Below are 19,454 nucleotides of genomic sequence, written 5' to 3'. Positions count from 1 at the left end.
GTGCATCATATGATAAAAACCTGAGGGTTTTTTCTTTCTTTTTTTTTTATAAATTGCTCAAGAAATGGAAGTAATAGGCAAGAACAGACAAACAAAAGGGAAAAATCGCCACAGCTTGGACTGGATAAGGCACTAAAATGTACTCTTTAGGAGCTGCACGTTGACGACGGAAAAATCTAGAGCGAGCATCAACGCTGAAGAAAATGTGCAACATTAAATAGGAAACAAGAACCAAAATGAACACATCCTGATGATCATTTGTAAACTCACAGAAAATCATGAGTAAGGCCAAATAAAGAGAGCTTGCCAAAGATATATCTCCTAAGCAATATCCACGAAAATAAGCCACCATGCTTGCTGAAGCAAAAAGACCCTTTTTTATATATATAGTTTATCACATTGGAACATTGTGTCGTTGACTAATAAAAATGTGAAAACAACAAAAAAGCTCAGGTAACATAACCTTTTAACTTAAGTGGCTTCCCATGTTGATCAAGGATCTTTTAATTGCACTTGTCATGGGATGCGAAGTAATTTATTGTGATAACAGGCATCAATTAGAAAAGGATCAAGAATATATCTACAAGATATGCCCATTAACCACCGTACCAGTAATTGTCACTAATTTGCATTCTTCTATAGCACAAATTCACAGGATGAAATGAGATGGTAGATACAAGCGAGAATAGGCTTCAAAGAAGCTAACACACGCTACATGCTTCCCAGATAAATTTGGAAAAGGAACGATGTACCTTTTCCCATTCAAGGTAACACACCTGACAATATGCCAAAGACATCATGAATGACCAAGAAGAAATCAAGCAAACAAAGACATTAATCAAACTATAGGCCTGATCAACTGCATTTCTCGTCTTCCCCTCAAACAGTGGCTCTGGATAAAATAATCATATTGCTGCCCTCATAGCACCACGTGCTGCCTCACGCTTCATTTCTGCAGCCTTTCCACTCCCACGGAAGTACATATATACTTGCTGCACAGAATTACCAGAACCCTCAGGTTGAACATTGAGTTTAACCAAATAAATCCATTTCCAGATTCAATTTTCACTGAAGCTCATTAAGTACTACTGATTTCTTAATAAATAAGATATAAAAGCCTCCAACTATATTTCATTTAGCATATAATTGATAAGCAACTTTACCAATCAACTGCAATTCCCTTAAACCTTACATAAACATAATTTATTCAATCAAGGAACATGGTTAACTTTAAAAGGAAAAACAGAATGGAATTGTTAACTGCTGGCAACTTCCATATTAGGTGCAGAAAAATGACCTGTATGACCCAAATGCTGAGCAGTGACTCGAGGCAGAACAAACCGAATCCAACAAAATAGAAGATCTACAAGCAAACAAGAATCTAGAGTCACATAACACTACAATTAGATCAAGAAAACTTGCAATAACAGTGAAAACATTTCAACTTCTCTGCTCTAATTTACTAAAGAAATACAGATGCTGCAACTAAATCAAAACTAGTGATTTCTTGAAAATATAGTGTTTGCTTGCAGCATCATACCAAAAGGAGAACATCCAATTAAAGCAGATATTTAGCTGTTAAATTACAATAGATAACTATTGAGTTGCCAAGTGTAGGCCTAAGTGTTCCAAGCTGCAGTTTGTGCAGTCACGTGTTTCACGTATGCCTATGTGGTCATATGACGCTATGCAACTAATATGTCATATTATTGGATGTGAAAACAATCAGATTTGTGGTCCACATCAGCAAGAAAATGCAAGCATATGGTTCAGATATACTTCTTATTAGCGTTAATTTACTACGATCTTGATAGTAGGAGATGATGATGATATTATACATTCACCAGTCGTAGAAAGTCTAGCTATACAAATCAGTTGAAGTTGTACTAGTTGTGTCTACAACTACCAGCATACACTTAATGAACAAAGTGACTTAATTATTGCTTGATTAATCTACAATTAGCATACAGTGTATCAATACTGAATGCCATGGGAGCACAAATTATGGCCTTGATATTCAACCACAAGAACCTCCCAGAAACACAACATTCGTTTTGGTAATTAGTAGGGCCTGTACTAATAAGGTACAGCGTGTATCATGCATAACTCATGTGTCATGTATTTATTTTAATGTTTCTATAAGTGTTTTTACTTATGTAGTACGATTTATGTCTCTCAATAGGTCTTATATGCATATTTTGATCCATTTTTCAGGATATATATAAAAAGCTACATTGAAGAGATGGACTAGTCTGAAACTGGACCTGACTAGTCCAACCATTATTGACACTTGGTAGGCTATGGTACCATTGTCGTGGACCAATAAAGAATTGGTACGAATATCACTGAGATAAACTACTAATTTCAATTTGCGTGTATCCTTCATTTAGTTACTAAAAACTATCTTGAATACTTAATTCCACATACTGTTTATATGCTATGTGATACTTTGGTAACTTTTAAACCATTGGCAGATATCAAGTGCAAACATATAATATTGCTTTAGAATTGCAACTTAAACCCTCTAACCTACATTTCCACATGCAACCAAGCTACTGTTAGAACCCTTGCAGATTCTAAACTTGGGATTGATCTCTTTAGGGGATCGGCCTCCTTGGAACTCTATAGGGGTTCCTCCCTCCAAGTTGATACTCAAAGGCTGCAGAAAAGATTCATCTATTGCTTATGAAAAGAGGTGGAATACATGACTATTTATAGGGCTTCTAAACCCTAACTCCTAATAGGACTCCTACTCAAGACTCTTACTTCTAACCAACTCCTAATATGACTCCTAGTGTTTATATTGACTCCTAATATGACTCCTAATATAAACACTATTTATTGAGTATTCCCTTTGGTAACTTTTATATGCTATATTGAGTATGGCTTCTAAAAGATTCATCTGCAAGATCAGTAGTTTATATTGAGAATTTTTTGATGAAACCAAAGGGAAATCCACTGTTAGGAAGTGTCAAAGATGTCATAAAAATTTCGTAGAAATTTGGATAGAAAAAGCACAGTAGCAAGATCAAACAGATGGTGCTATGCGGCTGGAATTCTGCAATGTATCTTTCGTCGTAGAGATGAAAACTTTGTGATGAAAAGTTTATGCAGCAATATAGGAACATTTTTTTTTTTTTTTTGGATTTTCGAATAAGGATAACTAAATTGCAGCAGCAGTAAGGTAGGAAACCAGAACCTGTTGCAATTCACGGGGAGATTAAAGGATGATCCGTGGTGGTGGAGATGATGGCGGAATTCGGTGACGATCTTTTAAGCAATTGTGGGAATTGCTTTGGATGGTTGTAGAGGGTTGATGGATGGCTGTAGAAGGGCAGCGAGACGCCAATAACGCTGCTCTGATACCAGGTGTTAGAACCCTTGCAGATTCTAAACTTGGGATTGATCTCTTTAGGGGATCGGCCTCCTTGGAACTCTATAGGGGTTCCTCCCTCCAAGTTGCTGCTCAAAGGCTGCAGAAAAGATTCATCTATTGCTTATGAAAAGAGGTGGAATACATGACTATTTATAGGGCTTCTAAACCCTAACTCCTAATAGGACTCCTACTTAAGACTCCTACTTCTAACCAACTCCTAATATGACTCATACTCAAGACTCCTATTCCTTTACAACTCCTTATTTTTCTCTAAGAAACAACCTCCTACATAAATGTCCCTCTCAATTAGAACTCTCCTAGCTAGAGTCCTAATAGAATGTCCCTCTCAATTAGGACTCTCCTAGCTAGAGTTCTAACAGAATGTCCCTCTCAATTAGGACTCTCCTAGCTAGAGTCCTAAGAGACCCGCCCTCTTCAAATCAGCCTTGTCCTCAAGGCTGAGATTCCATGAACTCAGGGAACCGGGTCTTCAGCTCCTCATATGGTTCCCATGTGGCGTCTTCAAGTGGTAGATTATTCCAATGCACTAGTACTTCGGTAGATGGATGTCGGCGACGCATCACGATCCTGCGATCGAGGATGGCTTGTGGTTGGGCTTGAATAACTCCATCCTCAGTTGTGTTGGGCAGTTGGATCTGGGGTGACTCGTGTTCTCCCAACTTGGGCTTTAGGCATGATACGTGGAAGACAGGGTGAATTTTGACATCTTCAGGTAATTTAAGTCTGTACGCCACGGCTCCAATACGCTCTGTGATCTGATAGGGCCCATAAAAACGTGGGGATAGCTTCATAGAGGCTCGAGTGTTGATAGAGAGTTGCTTGTATGGTTGTAGGCGAAGATAAACCCAATCTCCCACTGAAAATTCTCTTTCACTTCGTCGTGTGTCGGCTTGCTGCTTCATTCTGGCTTGAGCGGTAGAGAGATTATCTTTTAACAGTTGTAAGAGTTTGTCCCTATCAATCAATTCTTGATCAACCTGATCTACCTTGACCGAGCCAATTACATACTTTGGAATCACAGGGGCTGGTCGACCATACAATGCTTCATAAGGGGCACATTTTGTAGATGAATGATATATAGTATTATACCACCATTCGGCCCAGGGAAGCCATTTCGCCCACTCTTTTGGTTGGTCGCTAGTGAAATACCGGAGGTACGTCTCTAAGCACCTATTTACCACCTCTGTTTGGCCGTCAGTTTGTGGATGATACGCTGTGCTCATCTTGAGTTTGGTGCCTTGTAACTGAAATAACTCGGTCCAAAATTTACTAGTGAAGATCCTGTCACGATCACTTACGATGGACCTGTTAGGACTCTATCTTGGAGAGTCCTAATTGAGAGGGGCATTCATGTAAAACTGCTAGGACTCTAGCTAGGAGAGTCCTAATTGAGAGGGGCATTCATGTAGGAGGTGTTTTCTTAGAGAAGAATTAGGAGTTATAAGGGAATAAGAGTCTTGACTAGGAGTCCTACTAGGAGGTTAGAAGTAAGAGTCTTAAGTAGGAGTCTTATTAGGAGTTAGGGTTTAGAAGCCCTATAAATAGCCATGTATTCCTTCTCTTTTCATAAGCAATAGATGAATCTTTTCTACAGCCTTTGAGCAGCAACTTGGAGGGAGGAACCCCTATAGAGTTCCAAGGAGGCCGATCCCCTAAAGAGATCAACCCCAAGTTTAGAATCTACAAGGGTTCTAACACCTGGTATCAGAGCAGCGTTCTTGGCGTCTCGCTGCCCTTCCACAGCCATCCATCAACCCTCCACAACCACCCAAAGCAATTCCCACAATTGCTTAAAAGATCGTCGCCGAATTCCACCATCATCTCCACCACCGCGGATCATCCTTTGATCTCCCCGTGAATTGCAACAGGTTCTGGTTTCCTACATTATTGCTGCTGCAATTTAGTTATCCTTATTCGAAAATCCAAAAAAAAAAATTGTTCCTATATTGCTGCATAAACCTTTCGTCACAAAGTTTTCATCTCTACGACGAAAGTTACATTGCAGAATTCCAGCCACATAGCACCATCTGTTTGATCTTGCTATTGTGCTTTTTCTATCCAAATTTCTATGAAATTTTTATGACATCTTTGACACTTCCTAACAACAGATTTCCCTTAGGTTTTTTCAAAAAATTCTCAATATAAACCATTGATTTTTTACGTCTAATCTGCTATACTTGAAAATCTGTACTATAAAATTTCAATCGCATAGCACTGTTTGTTTGATCTTGATACTATATTGTTTCTATCCAAATCTCGATGAAATTTTTATGATAGCTTTGACACTTCCTAACAGTGGATTTCCCTTTGGTTTTATCAAAAAATTCTCAATATAAACTACTGATCTTTTACGTCCAATCTGCTATACTTAAAAATCTGTGCTGCAGAAAATTTCAGCGGCATATTGTTCCCTTAACCCATCTATTTGCAATCTTTTTTGAATGAAATTTCTTATACACTTCATATATCATCTTGGCTTCCATCTAAGATTGATCTATAAAGAAATTCATCTTAAAAAAATGATCTTGTGTTGCTGTAAATTTTCATCGTAACCCGCTGAAATTTCTCGACGAGAATTCTGCTATCGCAACTTGCACCAATTTTCTTACTGTTATACTGCCGAAATTTTCTTGATTAAATTAGATATCCTTGCTGTCATATAAACTGTGATTTTGCTATCAATTTTCTCCGCAATTCTCTCAAGTTTTTGGTGAAAATTACGTCGAGAAACCGTTGTTTCTTCGACGACAATTCTGCTCTTACAAGACAGCACATACTTGCTGCAACTTCCACTTATTTCTGTCAAACCTTTGCTACCATCTACCACAGATCCAAAACTTTCATCCACAGCCCTAAAACTCTACCAAACCACACCCTCAAACTGCACCCAAAATAGCCACAAAACAAGCCTAAACCGCAGCCTACATCCACCAATACACCAACCCTTTCGACCATCACTTCTCTCAACCTATACATGCCTTTAACCTAACAACAAAAGAGAGATCTTAACATCATAGATTTGGAGGCATATACTATAGCATCTAAGGAGGCAATCAATGCTAAATTTGAAGCCTTGAAGGCGCGAATGGAGGATAAGATTCGGATGCTCTTTACCGAACTCAGATTGGACCGACCACTAAGCCCAAAGAAATCATGTCAAGGAGAGAGCTTTGCCCAATCACACCAAGCCCAAAGATATGACTTCCAAGAGAGGGGAAGCTCTATGACCAACCCCAACTATCCATGTATGAGAGTGGACTTCCCTAGATAGGAAGAAGGAGACCCAATTGGTTGGATCTTGTGCGCGGAGCGATATTTTCGGTACCATAAAATCGCGGATGCATCTATGGTGAAAATTGCAGCTATATATCTTGAAGGGGATGCTATACAGTGGTTTGACTGGTTTGAACATACTTATGGAGTCCTTTCATAGCGACAATTCAAAGAAGGACTGCTGATCCGCTTCAGACCAACCGATTACGAGAATATTGACGGACAACTAGCAAAGATCTGACAAACCTCTACCATTCAGGAGTATCAAACCAGGTTTGAAAGGTTATCTAATCAAACTCATGATTGGTCTCAAAAACAGCTATTGAGGACCTTCATTGAGGGCTTGAAGCCGGAGATCCGAGGAGAAGTTAAAGCGCGACAACCATATACGCTTATGGCAGCCATCTCTTTCGCACGACATCAAGAGGAGCAATTGAACCATGAAACTCGGAGGACTAGGGTCGTTCCTCAACCAGTAATATTGAAGCCCTCAGCCCCCCCTACTATTGACCAAGTCCCTACACCAAAGAGGTTAACAAGAGAAGAGCTTCGGGAGCGATATACGAAGGGGTTATGTTGGCATTGTGACGAACCGTGGAGCCGTGAGCATCGCTGTAGTAAAGGGAGACTTCTTATGATTGAACCAATAGAAGAAGAGGTCATTGAACATCCAGAAGAGAGCCTTGAACATGAAGAAGAAGATGCAGAAGAAGAGCCACAACCGACTGAAGTTACGGTGCATGCACTAGCCGGCTACTCAAACCCGGAAACGATGAAAGTTGGAGGCCTTCTCAAACAACAACCGATCACTGTTCTCATCGACACGGGCAGTTCTAATAACTTTATAAACAGTAAGGTTACTATCTAGATGGCCTTACCTATTGAGAATTGCAGCAGGTTTGACGTTAAGGTCGTCGACGGACGGATTTTGAATTGTGATCGTAGGCACCCACAGGAGAAACTATTGCTGCAGGACCAAGAGATAATTGCATATTTCTTCCTTCTCCCTCCTGATGATCATAAGGCTATGTTCATAATTAAATGGTTGACGACATTATGTGATATTTCTTGGAATTTTATGCAACTAATTATGAAATTTTACAGTAAGGAGAAACAGGTGATACTGAACGGGAAACGTGGGGGCAACATAACGACGATTTGCACACAACAAATGGAGAAGGTTTTGCATAAAGCATGCAGCAGATTTTTTATACAACTTGAGCAGCAAACTAAGGGAGAGCCAATACAATTTGAAGATCCAAACCTACTTCCTTTGCTTGTTGAATTTTCAGATATATTTGACGAACCGTACAACCTACCTCTTACCCGTCGGCATGATCATTATATAATGACTCTTTCAGGCAAACCTCCAGCAAATACTCGGCCATATCAATATCTCCAGAAGGATGAAATAGAAAGGATTGTAAAAGAAATGCTCAAAACAGGAGTTATTCGGCCAAGTTGCAACCTCTATTCTTCACCGGTGCTCCTCATACGAAAGAAGGATAGAATATGGCGATTATGTGTTGATTACCGAGCTCTCAATGGAATAATTATCAAGGATAAATACCCTATTCCAATAGCAGATGAATTACTAGATGAAAGGGAGCATAAATCTTTACAAAGCTGGACCTTTGATCCGGGTATCATCAAATATGAGTGTGCGAAGAAGACATACCGAAAACCACCTTTTGAACACACAACAACCATTACGAATTTTTGCTTTCTTCAACAGAAGGTGGAATATCTTAGGCTCCTATCAGAGGAAGGTGTGACAATGGACCCCTTCAAAATTGAAGCAATGCAAAACTGGCCTACCCCGAGGAACGTAAAATTGCTACATGGCTTTCTAGGTTTAACAGGCTACTACTGCAAGTTCATGAAAAACTATGGCAAGATCAGTGCACCACTTATTTCTTTACTAAAAAAAGATGTCTTCCAATGGTCAGACAGAGCCTCCGCTGCCTTCGACAAACTTAAGGCAGCCATGACGACGACGCCGGTGCTAACACTACCAGATTTCAATCGACCCTTCATTATTGAGGCCGACGCATCTGGAGTCGGAATTGGAGCCATTCTCATGCAAGATGGTCGACCACTCATATACACTAGCAAGGCATTATCTCCCTCCCATCAAAATAAGTCAACATATGATAAGGAGATGCTCGCCATTGTGCGCATAGCAACGAGGTGGAGACCCTACTTGATTGGCCAACGATTTCAAATTTAAACCGACCATAAAAGCCTCAAGTACTTTTTGGAGCGAAAAATATCATCCCCTGAGCAGCAAAAAAGGGTAATAAAACTTCTCGGATTTGATTATGAAATAACTTACAAAAAGGGGAAAGAGAATGTTCTTGCAGATGCGCTTTCGCAGCTACCCGACCAAGTTAAAGTTTCGGCTGTTTCACTTCCGACTAAAGACTTTCTTAAGGATATTAAGATGGAATGGCAGGAAGATTCGGAGACCAATAAGATCAAAAAAAAAAAAAAAAAAAAAAATAGAGGAAGCACCAAGCTCCGTGGCTCATTACAATCGGGACTCAAAAGAATTATGCTATAAGGGACACATTGTGCTTGTGACAAATTCTACTTGCATCTTCAATAGCAGATTTTGGACAAAGTTATTCCATATGCAGGGTACTAAATTGAAAAGGAGTGCGACATATCACCCACAAATCGACGGCCAGATAGAAGTTGTAAATAGGTGCTTGGAGACAGCCCAAAGCCACCCACCAAATATGACTACCCAAAGAGAACTCCAAACCCAACCAAGTGCCATTATTGATCGACGGATCATGACTCGACGACGACGACCCACTAATGAAGTGCTAATACAGTGGGCGAACCTACTAATAGAAGATGCCATTTGGGAGAACTATGACGACTTGAAGATCAAATTCCCATAATTCACGAATCAACAGCCTCGAGGACAAGGCTGATTTGAAAAGGGCGGGTCTGTTAGGACTCTAGATTGGAGAGTCCTAATTGAGAGGGACATTCATGTAAAACTGTTAGGACTCTAGCTAGAAGAGTCCTAATTGAGAGGGACATTTTGTTAGGACTCTAGCAAGGAGAGTCCTAATTGAGAGGGGCATTCATGTAAGAGGTGTTTTCTTAGAGAAGAATTAGGAGTTGTAAGGGAATAGGAGTCTTGACTAGGAGTCCTACTAGGAGTTGGTTAGAAGTAAGAGTCTTAAGTAGGAGTCCTATTAGGAGTTAGGGTTTAGAAGTCCTATAAATAGCCATGTATTCCTTCTCTTTTCATAAGCAATAGATGAATCTTTTCTGCAGCCTTTGAGCAGCAACTTGGAGGGAGGAACCCCTATAGAGTTCCAAGGAGGCCGATCCCCTAAAGAGATCAACCCCAAGTTTAGAATCTGCAAGGGTTCTAACAGGACCTTGGCATCCCATGCAGTTTAACAATATTTTCTATGAAAATCTGGACAATACTAGCAGCAGTGTAGGGATTTCTCACAGCACAAAAATGAGCATATTTCGTAAGTCGATCAACCACCACGAGAATCGTGCTTTTACCTTTGGAAGATGGCAGCCCTTCAATGAAGTCCATGGAGATGTCAGTCCACACTGAGTCTGGTATGGGTAGTGGTTGTAGCTTCCCTGGATTTGCCACAGTTTCACCCTTATGCTGTTGACATACATCACATTGTGCCACATATTCAACAATAATTTTTTTCATCCCTCTCCAATAAAAATTTTGCTTCACTCTTTTGTAGGTTCTTAGGAATCCAGAGTGCCCTGCTGAAGGTATGGAGTGCATTTGATGCAAGATGATTGTGATGCAAGGGGAGTCAGGTATAAGCACAATGCGATCTTTGTAGCGTAGATCCCTCGAATCCCAGGTGTAGTGGGCTATTGCACTTGGATCCTCCTCCAATTGTTTTATGATGTTGCTGATCTCTGGATCCTTCTTCCATTCTTCCCTAATGTCCTCGAGGAGACCGGTGGTAGGAAGGGAGATGGCTGAAACCTTAGCTTGTTCAGGTAGCCGTGAGAGTGCATCTGCAACAACGTTTTCTTTTCCCTTTTTGTAAATAATTTCATAATCAAATCCAAGAAGTTTGGTTACCCATTTTTGCTGCTCAGGAGATGATATCTTTTGTTCCAAAAAGTACTTGAGGCTTTTATGGTCAATTTTAATTTGAAATCGTCGGTCGATCAAGTAGGGTCTCCACCTCGTTACTGTGTGTACAATGGCAAGCATCTCCTTATCATATACTGACATGTTTTGATGGGAGGGAGATAATGTCTTGCTAGTGTATGCGAGTGGTCGACCATTTTGCATGAGAACAGCTCCAATTCCGACTCTAGATGCGTCGGCCTCAATGATGAAGGGTCTATTGAAATTTGGTAGTGCAAGCACCGGTGTTGTTGTCATGGCTGCTTTAAGTTTGTTGAAGGCAGCAGAGGCTTTGTCCGACCATTGGAAAACATCTTTTTTCAGTAAAGAAGTGAGTGGTGCATTGATCTTCCTATAGTCCTTAACAAATTTTCGGTAGTAACCCGTTAGTCCAAGGAACCCCCGCAGTAATTTCACGTTTGTAGGTTTTGGCCAGCCTTGCATTGCCTCAATTTTTGTTGGGTCTACCGCCACTCCTTCTTCTGATATTATATGCCCAAGGTACTCTATTTTTTGCTGGAGAAAGCTGCACTTTGGTTGCTTAACAAAAAGAGTATTCTCCCGAAGGATCGTCAAAACAATCCGTAAATGCTGAAAGTGAGTCTCAAGAGAAGGGCTGTAAACGAGAATATCATCGAAAAATACCAGCACAAATTTACGAAGAAAGCTCCGAAATATATCATTCATGAGACTTTGAAAGGTTGAAGGAGCATTAGTGAGTCCAAAAGGCATTACCAAGAATTCATAATGGCCATCATGTGTGCGAAATGTAATTTTTGGAATGTCATTGTCACATACCCAAATTTGGTGGTAACCGGATCGGAGGTCCAACTTCGTGAAGACTCGAGCTCCTTTCAATTCATCAAGAAGTTCATCCACCACTGGTATTGGGTATTTGTCCTTGACGGTTATGCCATTTAAAGCTCGGTAGTCGATGCACATCCGCCAAGTTCCGTCCTTCTTGCGTACAAGTAGCACCGGTGAGGAATAGGGGCTGCAACTTGGCCGAATCACCCCTGTTTCAAGCATCTCCTTTACGATCTTTTCAATTTCATCTTTCTAGAGGTGAGGATATCGGTACGGTCGAGTGTTCGCTGGTGGCTTGCCCGGAAGGATTGGAATTCGATGGTCATGTTGCCGAGAAGGAGGAAGACCGCGCAGTTCAGCAAATATGTCGACAAATTCAGTAAGCAATTGGGCAAGATTTTGATCTTCAATTTCTATTTTCTTCCCCTCTGGTTGCTGCTGGAGGTGCATCAAAAAGCCACCATTTACCTTGTATAAAACTTTCTCCATTCGTTGGGTTGAAACAGTGGTAACGTTGCTTCCACGCTTCCCGCGTAGGATGATCTGTTTGCCCTTATAGTAGAATTTCATAATTAATTTAGAAAAGTTCCAAGAGACATCACCTAGTGCAGTCAACCATTCTATACCAAGCACTGCCTCATAGTCATCGATTGGTAGGAGGAAGAAATCGGTGATAATTTCTTAGTCTTGCAGTAATAGTTTCACCTGCGGGCATCTTTGGTCGCACTTTAGGATTCTGCCGTCGGCAACCTTTACTTCGAACTTGTTGCAACCTTCAATATGCAGTGCCATCCGAGCAGCAACCTTACTATTCAGGAAGTTATTAGTGCTACCCGTGTCGATAAGAACAATGATCGGCTGTTGTTTAAGAAGGCCTCCAACTTTCATCGTTTGCGGATTTGAGTAGCCGGCTAGTGCGTGTACCGTAATGTCGATCGGTTGTCGCTCTTCTTCCATATCTTCTTCTTCATGTTCAAGACTCTCTTCTAGATGTTCAATGACCTCTTCTTCTACTGGTTCAATCATAAGAAGTCTACCTTTTTTACAGCGATGCTCACGGCTCCATGGCTCGTCGCAATGCCAACATAACCCCTTCGCAGATCGCTCCCGAAGTTCTTCTCTTGTTAACCTTTTCGGTGCAGGGACTCGGTTGATAGTAGGGGGGGTTGAGGGCTTTAGTATTGTAGGTCGTGGAGTGATCCTAGTCCTCTGGGCTTCATGGTTCAATCGCTCCTCTTGAAGTCGTGCGAAAGAGATGGCTGCCATAAGCGTGTAAGGTTGTCGCGCCTTAACTTCTCCCCAGATCTCCGGCTTTAAGCCCTCAATAAAGGTCCCCAATAACTCTTTTTCAGACCAATCACGAGTTTGATTAGATAACCTTTCAAACCTAGTCTGGTACTCCTGAATGGTGGAGGTTTATCGGATCTTTGCTAGTTGTCCGTCAATGTTCTCGTAATAAGTTGGTCCGAAGCGGATCAGTAGTCCTTCTTTGAATTGCCGCCATGAAAGGACTCCATAAGTGTGTTCAAACCAGTCAAACCATTGTATAGCATCCCCTTCAAGATGTATAGCTGCAATTTCCACCATGGATGCATCCGCAGTTTTATGGTATCGAAAATATCGCTCCGCGCGCGAGATCCAACCAATTTGGTCTCCTTCTTCCCATCTAAGGAAGTCCACTCTCATGCGCGAATAGTTAGGGTCGGTCATAGAGCCTCCCCTCTCTTGGAAGGCATCTCTTCGGGCATGATGTGATTGGTTAGAGCTCTCTCCTTGATGTGATTTCTTTGAGCTTGGTGGTCGGCCCAAATTGAATTCGGTAAGGAGAGTTCGAATCTTATCCTCCATTCGTGCCTCAAAGGCTTCAAATTTAGCATTGATTGCCTCCTCAGATGCCATAGTATATGACTCCAAATCTGTGATGTTAAGATCTCTCTTTTGTTGACGGGTTAAAGACATGTATAGGTTTGATAGAAATCAGTGAAAGTTTGCTGCAGAATTGTGTTGTCTTGTAAGAGCAGAATTATCGTCGAAGAAACAGCGGTTTCTCGACGAAATCTCCACAAAAAATTTGAAAGATTTGAGGAGGGAATTGACAGCAATATCTCAGTTTATATGACAGCAAGGATGTCCAATTTAATCAAGAAAATTTCGGCAGTAACAGCAAGAAAATTGGTGTAAGTTGCGATAACAGAATTCTCGTCAAAAAATTTCAGCAACTTACGATGAAAATTTGCAGCAATATAGGAACGAAATTTTTTTTTTTTTTTGGATTTTCGAATAGGGATAACTAAATGGCAGCAGCAGTAAGGTAGGAAACCAGAACCTGTTGCAATTCACGGGGAGATCAAAGGATGATCTGTGGTGGTGGAGATGATGACGGTGGAATTTGGCGACGATCTTTTAAGCAATTGTGGGAATTGCTTTGGGCAGTTGTGGAGGGTTGATGGATGACTGTGGAAGGGCAGCGAGATGCCAAGAACGCTGCTCTGATACCAAGTGTTAGAACCCTTGCAGATTCTAAACTTGGGATTGATCTCTTTAGGGGATCGGCCTCCTTGGAACTCTATAGGGGTTCCTCCCTCCAAGTTGCTGCTCAAAGGCTGCAGAAAAGATTCATCTATTGCTTATGAAAAGAGGTGGAATACATGACTATTTATAGGGCTTCTAAACCCTAACTCCTAATAGGACTCCTACTTAAGACTCCTACTTCTAACCAACTCTTAATATGACTCATACTCAAGACTCCTATTCCTTTACAACTCCTTATTTTTCTCTAAGAAACAACCTCCTACATGAATGTCCCTCTCAATTAGGACTCTCCTAGCTAGAGTCCTAACAGCTACCTATCAATGAATTCTAAAATTAGTTGAAATTTAAGATCTTATTTCAATCCTTACTCCAATAGACCTATGTATGGGCTGGGACACTTACCCGACCCGACAACCTGGCCTCCAAATAGGAGAGCTCTTGGGCAAAGTTTTAACTTGCTCAGGCCCAAGATGGGCAAAAAAGTTGGGCCCAATTAAAACTAAAGTCAGGCCTGGGTAGAAAATTTTGCATCTAGACCCTACCAGAATAAAATCATTATTATTATAAATTTAGGTTCACAATGTAACAAAATGAAGAAAAACACAACAAGGCTAGTAATGGTGTTTAGTTTATTGCGAGGTCTTGTCTCTTATCGTACTTCAATATTTTGAGTGCTTAAGCTAATATTTTTTGTCCTTAGTAATTAGTTATGGGCAGGGATTGCATACATTGGTCCAAGCCTGGAAAAAACAAAAACTTAGTAGGCACAAGCTAAACCAGGTTTGAGCCAACCCAAGGATAAGTGAACTTCCTCCAATGCACCTCCTATATTACATAAAATCGCTGCCTACTCTCTCAGCATTCCTGCAACTATTGTTCTCCCTCCAACAACCCACCTTGGCCACCATCTGTTCCTTCATCCTTCAGTGAAATAGCAATCGCAAATAAAGGCAACCAAACAAAATGAAGGTAAGTTGCACTTACAAATGCAGGAAACCAAACAATTGAGCTTTTTTTTTATGCAGCACTTACAATTACATTGAGATTACGTTAGCAGGTACTTCTACTTTTAATAATCAAATAGTCCCATGGTACTAAATAGTTTAGACTTACATGTCTCTATCCAGTTATGCCCAAAGTAAGCCCCATGCTGGATTTAAAATAAACTCCATAACATACAATCTTATTTAATCAGCAATATTAAGACACAATGTTCATGTCTATCTGCTCAAGTTATTTCAAGAACATAGAAAAAAGTTCAACAAATTTTCTATGGAAACCTATACTCACCCCAACCAAAGCCTTACTGCTGATAAGATCCACTGCTGGCAAAATACCTCTGCAACAGAAAACATGAGAAGGACATGCATAAGCAGAAAAGAAAATGGAAGTTGTTCAATAATTTTGTATAAGTTGGCAAGGAAGCAAATCCTTCCTCAAGGTGATACAGTAAAAACTTTCATTTTTCAGCATCCAATGAAACAATAACAAGTTTATCTATTTTCATCCTTTTGTCTACAAGAGTCTGATAAAAAAGTTCTTTATAGATTAGGTCAGACCACAACTTTTGTAGTACCAGAATAGCAACAAATTACATAAGTCCATCTGGAGAATACTAGGTTGCCCAAAGAGCAAACAAGAATTGATTTTACACAAACTAAGTGAATCACGATATCATGTCCAAAGTTGTAAGTAGTAATAATTAATGTTACAGCTAAGTTGTAAGATGTCACCAGTGTCCTACTAAGAGCTAAGTCATGTTCCAAAACTCTGCAAACAAGCTCTAAAATGGTCTCCTACAATTCCACCACTATTGTCAACTTCATTTTAGCTCAAAAATCCTCTATTACTGGAACCATTGGTGAAGACTAAGATGCCCACATTTGTTAAAGTCCAACATAATATAGAAGGCAATACATTTTTGCTCAAACTGCCATGTTAAGACTATCGACAAAAAATTTCACAAAATATCAGAGAGTCTCCTTAATGCTCTCCTATAATCCGAGCAATCTTCAAACAAATTTGTTAGACTTACAAGATAACAATCTTATAGGATATTAGAAACTAAACTTGAATGTGGTTAGTTGGGAAACACACAATAACTAGATGCAACAAGCAATGAAATAGATACTTTTATAATAATGAGTAATTTCTAAGGGTAATTGAACTGGAAATAAAAATGATGAAGCTATCTAAATGAAAAATCTATTTCCTTGCAAAAGAATCCATTGTATTTGGAGTAATGGAAGAAAATCAAAATTACATTTTCTTTTCCTTTCATTGTGCTTAAGCATAGAAAAGCCTGAAAATACTTTATAGTTGTGACATTGATCAGCATAATCAAAAGCTATGCTTTTTCAATAAATGTAAAAAAGGTTGTGCAATTTTTAGTTTTCTGTCAATGGAAAACGTTCTGCCAACAAATTTTCCATGAAATCAATGGGAAATCTGACACAGAGAAAGGAAGAGTGGAAGGAATTGAAAGCCACCAAGTCTCATAGAGTTTAAAAGCAAGGAAGCTCGAAGGTAAATATAGCATATACCCCTAAAATTTCAAGATAAAAGTATCTCAATTGGGTTTGTTCCAACAAATTCACAGTTTTAAAAAGTCAACATAGTCCAAGGATAGTAATTCTGTGGCATCAGAATGGGAGGATACTAATACCTTTCTGCACATTCTATACCATGGGCAGAGAAATGCTACCAAATATTCAGCTGGCCATGTTTCTGCAATGATTTGGCACATCTAGGGCACTTACTGACTCATGCTGGCCATACGGTTAAGTTTGCCTCCTAGTATTATTCACTTAGCACACCACTTGCACAATGGACTTATGCACTAAATAGACTTTCCTTCCATTTCATATCAAATTAAAATTGTGATGTGATTATTTATCACATCAACTTGTGTCTTCTCCAGAATATTTAGCAATAACAGCAAAAATTCCTCATTGTTTCATGTACAATACCCAATGAAGAAAAGCTTAATAGATTTTAAATTAAAATTCAACTATTTGAATATCTAGAAATCAACATAACTTGACTATATTTTCTTCTAGCTGACACACATTACTAAAAACAATAGCTGATGGATTTTTAGGAAAATACATTTTGATGTCAAGCTGCCAAAAATCATGAGCATGAATGCATGATCTCTAAAACAAATTTTGAAAGTTAACCTTCCAATGCACAAAAGGTAAAAGGCCAGTCTCAATTATTTTCTCAGTGAACAAATCAAATTTGCATTCACCAAATTTGGAGGATGTATCAAAATGGGTTAGCTGTAGCCTCTGTATATATGAATTTATTACTTTCACCATTCACCATATATTACTCATAAAAAGAGAAACTTACGTCAAAGATTTTCCCTTGAAAAAAATTGGAGGAGCCACAGCAGAATATATGACAAAAGCAATGTGAAGCTGCACAGACATAAGAGAGTCAATTGGAGAACATTTTACTTTCCATAAAGCATTACCATGAAAAAAGATATCTGAGACAACATCTTAAACCACCAAGAACATACCAAGTAAAATAGGAAAAACCATCCAAAATTCAAAGCGCTTTCAGTCCTATAAAACATGTTGCAATGTCATGTGAACATATGACATCATAAGCTTAAAGCATAAGTTTGTATCCATCATAGTCTTGAAGTCCACAAACTTTAGTAAAGGTTGAGATATGAAACTGTACCTCATGGCACGATAAAGAGGCCGATACCACAACACATATGCACCTGGGACACCAGAGATGAAGTAGATGATTGCAAGCAACCAGATCTTGACACCTAGAAATAAGAAGCAAATAAAATTAATTTCCATTGTGGCATTATAGTATCCACTCACAAAAAAGATCCTCTAAGTACCTTCCCCTTTAATCCATGCTGTTGTAACTGCTATAATATTCCAAAACAGGCATGCAGTCAAACCTGTCAAACACCCAAATTGAGAAATAATTTCATATTTTGTTTTCACATAAAAATTTTACACCCAAAGTTCAATAACTATCTACTAGAATTATTCCTACCATGTAAATCTTATCAATTATACATTTTGTCTCCTAAAGCAACTTAGCTAAGCGATCATATGAGAATGTTCCAAAAGCCTATATATACCATGGTAAATATTTTTGGTTTAGTCCACTAAAGTCCAATATTACTCCTGAATATGAGGGCACAAAACAATAAGAAACTGCTTCTTAGATAACAAATCAACTACATGCAGCACATACATTTCACATTCATAAGATATCTTTGTCAACAGATGTCAATGCCCAAACTAAAATGACAGTGAGAAAGTTACTATCATAAGATGAAAAATATGTCACATATCAAAATGGTTAACTGATTGTCCTCATAATTTGGTTAGAATGTGAACAAAAAATGCAAAAGTTCAAGTGTTCTGAGCAAGAAAAGCAACAAGGCCTTAGAACCATAAAAAACAAGGGCGGAACTTTGATTAATGATAAGAGCCTAAACATACCTAACAATGAAGCAAATGCAAGATACTGCAATCTCTGCAGGTGAATGGGTATCTCATTTGCAATATCATGATGGATAATAGGAAAAAAACGTGGCCAGTTTTTCTCATCTATAACAACACCAGCTGCAAAGAAGCAAAAAATAAGGAAGGGCAACCAATTTAAGAAAAGATAAATTTAACTTGTATTCATCTTAAAACAGTAAGGCTCTTGCCTAACATTAAAAGAAAAAAAAGAGTACTAGTCAATTTATTCTATGAAAATATAGACTAGTCACCTTGTGCTGCAGCCTCTTCTTTACGTTTTAGTTCCTGTTTTACCAGCAAAATAAATAAATAAAAACAAAGAAAAAGCACACATGCACAATTAAAGACAACCATTCCATTTGACAGAAGTAAATGCAAAAAATTCTTTTTTTCATGATCTGTAGAAACATAATATGATTTTAGGGCTTTTTGCATACATAAGCCATCAAATTAGTATAAAAACAAACCAGTGAGAAACAAGTAATCATAGTTTCAGAAATATAATGTAGTTTGATCAAAATACAGCATTTTTGTATACAATATGTGGTAGAAATGTGTGGGTATTAATATAATGATGATTTAAGAAGTGCTCAAAATTTAATGTTCTATTTAAAATTTTCAAAGTTTGAGCCGTTGTCATGATATTTGGGACTTCTTCCGAAGCTTGTGCATGCCAAGGCATCCTATGGCTATAGGATAACAAATTTATTTTATATTAGTTCTTTAGATAATATTTGGCTGTTGAAAACAATTACATGCATTTGCATGTTGCTTGCCTTAACTACAAGATCATGCATTT

The 19,454-nt window shown here is 39.1% G+C and overlaps 1 protein-coding gene across 1 annotated transcript in view; it reads right to left on the bottom strand.

Annotated features, from left to right (window-relative positions):
* Nucleotides 1-590: 590 nt before the first annotated feature.
* Nucleotides 591-19,454, bottom strand: part of LOC135650081 (secretory carrier-associated membrane protein 1-like) — a 34,848-nt gene continuing 15,984 nt past the window's right edge. The window contains exons 4-12 of the mRNA XM_065169198.1: nt 18,907-18,940; nt 18,632-18,754; nt 18,016-18,078; nt 17,844-17,937; nt 17,677-17,722; nt 17,505-17,572; nt 15,441-15,489; nt 1,298-1,363; nt 591-992 (exon numbers count right to left, since the gene is read on the bottom strand). Coding sequence (XP_065025270.1) covers nt 906-992; nt 1,298-1,363; nt 15,441-15,489; nt 17,505-17,572; nt 17,677-17,722; nt 17,844-17,937; nt 18,016-18,078; nt 18,632-18,754; nt 18,907-18,940 — 630 coding nt within the window. The 3' untranslated portion in view covers nt 591-905. The remainder of the gene's footprint in view (nt 993-1,297; nt 1,364-15,440; nt 15,490-17,504; nt 17,573-17,676; nt 17,723-17,843; nt 17,938-18,015; nt 18,079-18,631; nt 18,755-18,906; nt 18,941-19,454) is intronic.

Source organism: Musa acuminata, chromosome BXJ3-9 (genome assembly GCF_036884655.1).
Source record: "Musa acuminata AAA Group cultivar baxijiao chromosome BXJ3-9, Cavendish_Baxijiao_AAA, whole genome shotgun sequence".
NCBI classification, from domain to species: Eukaryota; Viridiplantae; Streptophyta; class Magnoliopsida; order Zingiberales; family Musaceae; genus Musa; species Musa acuminata.
Note: the sequence above shows the minus strand (reverse complement) of the source record. Positions and strands in the feature narration are given on the sequence as shown.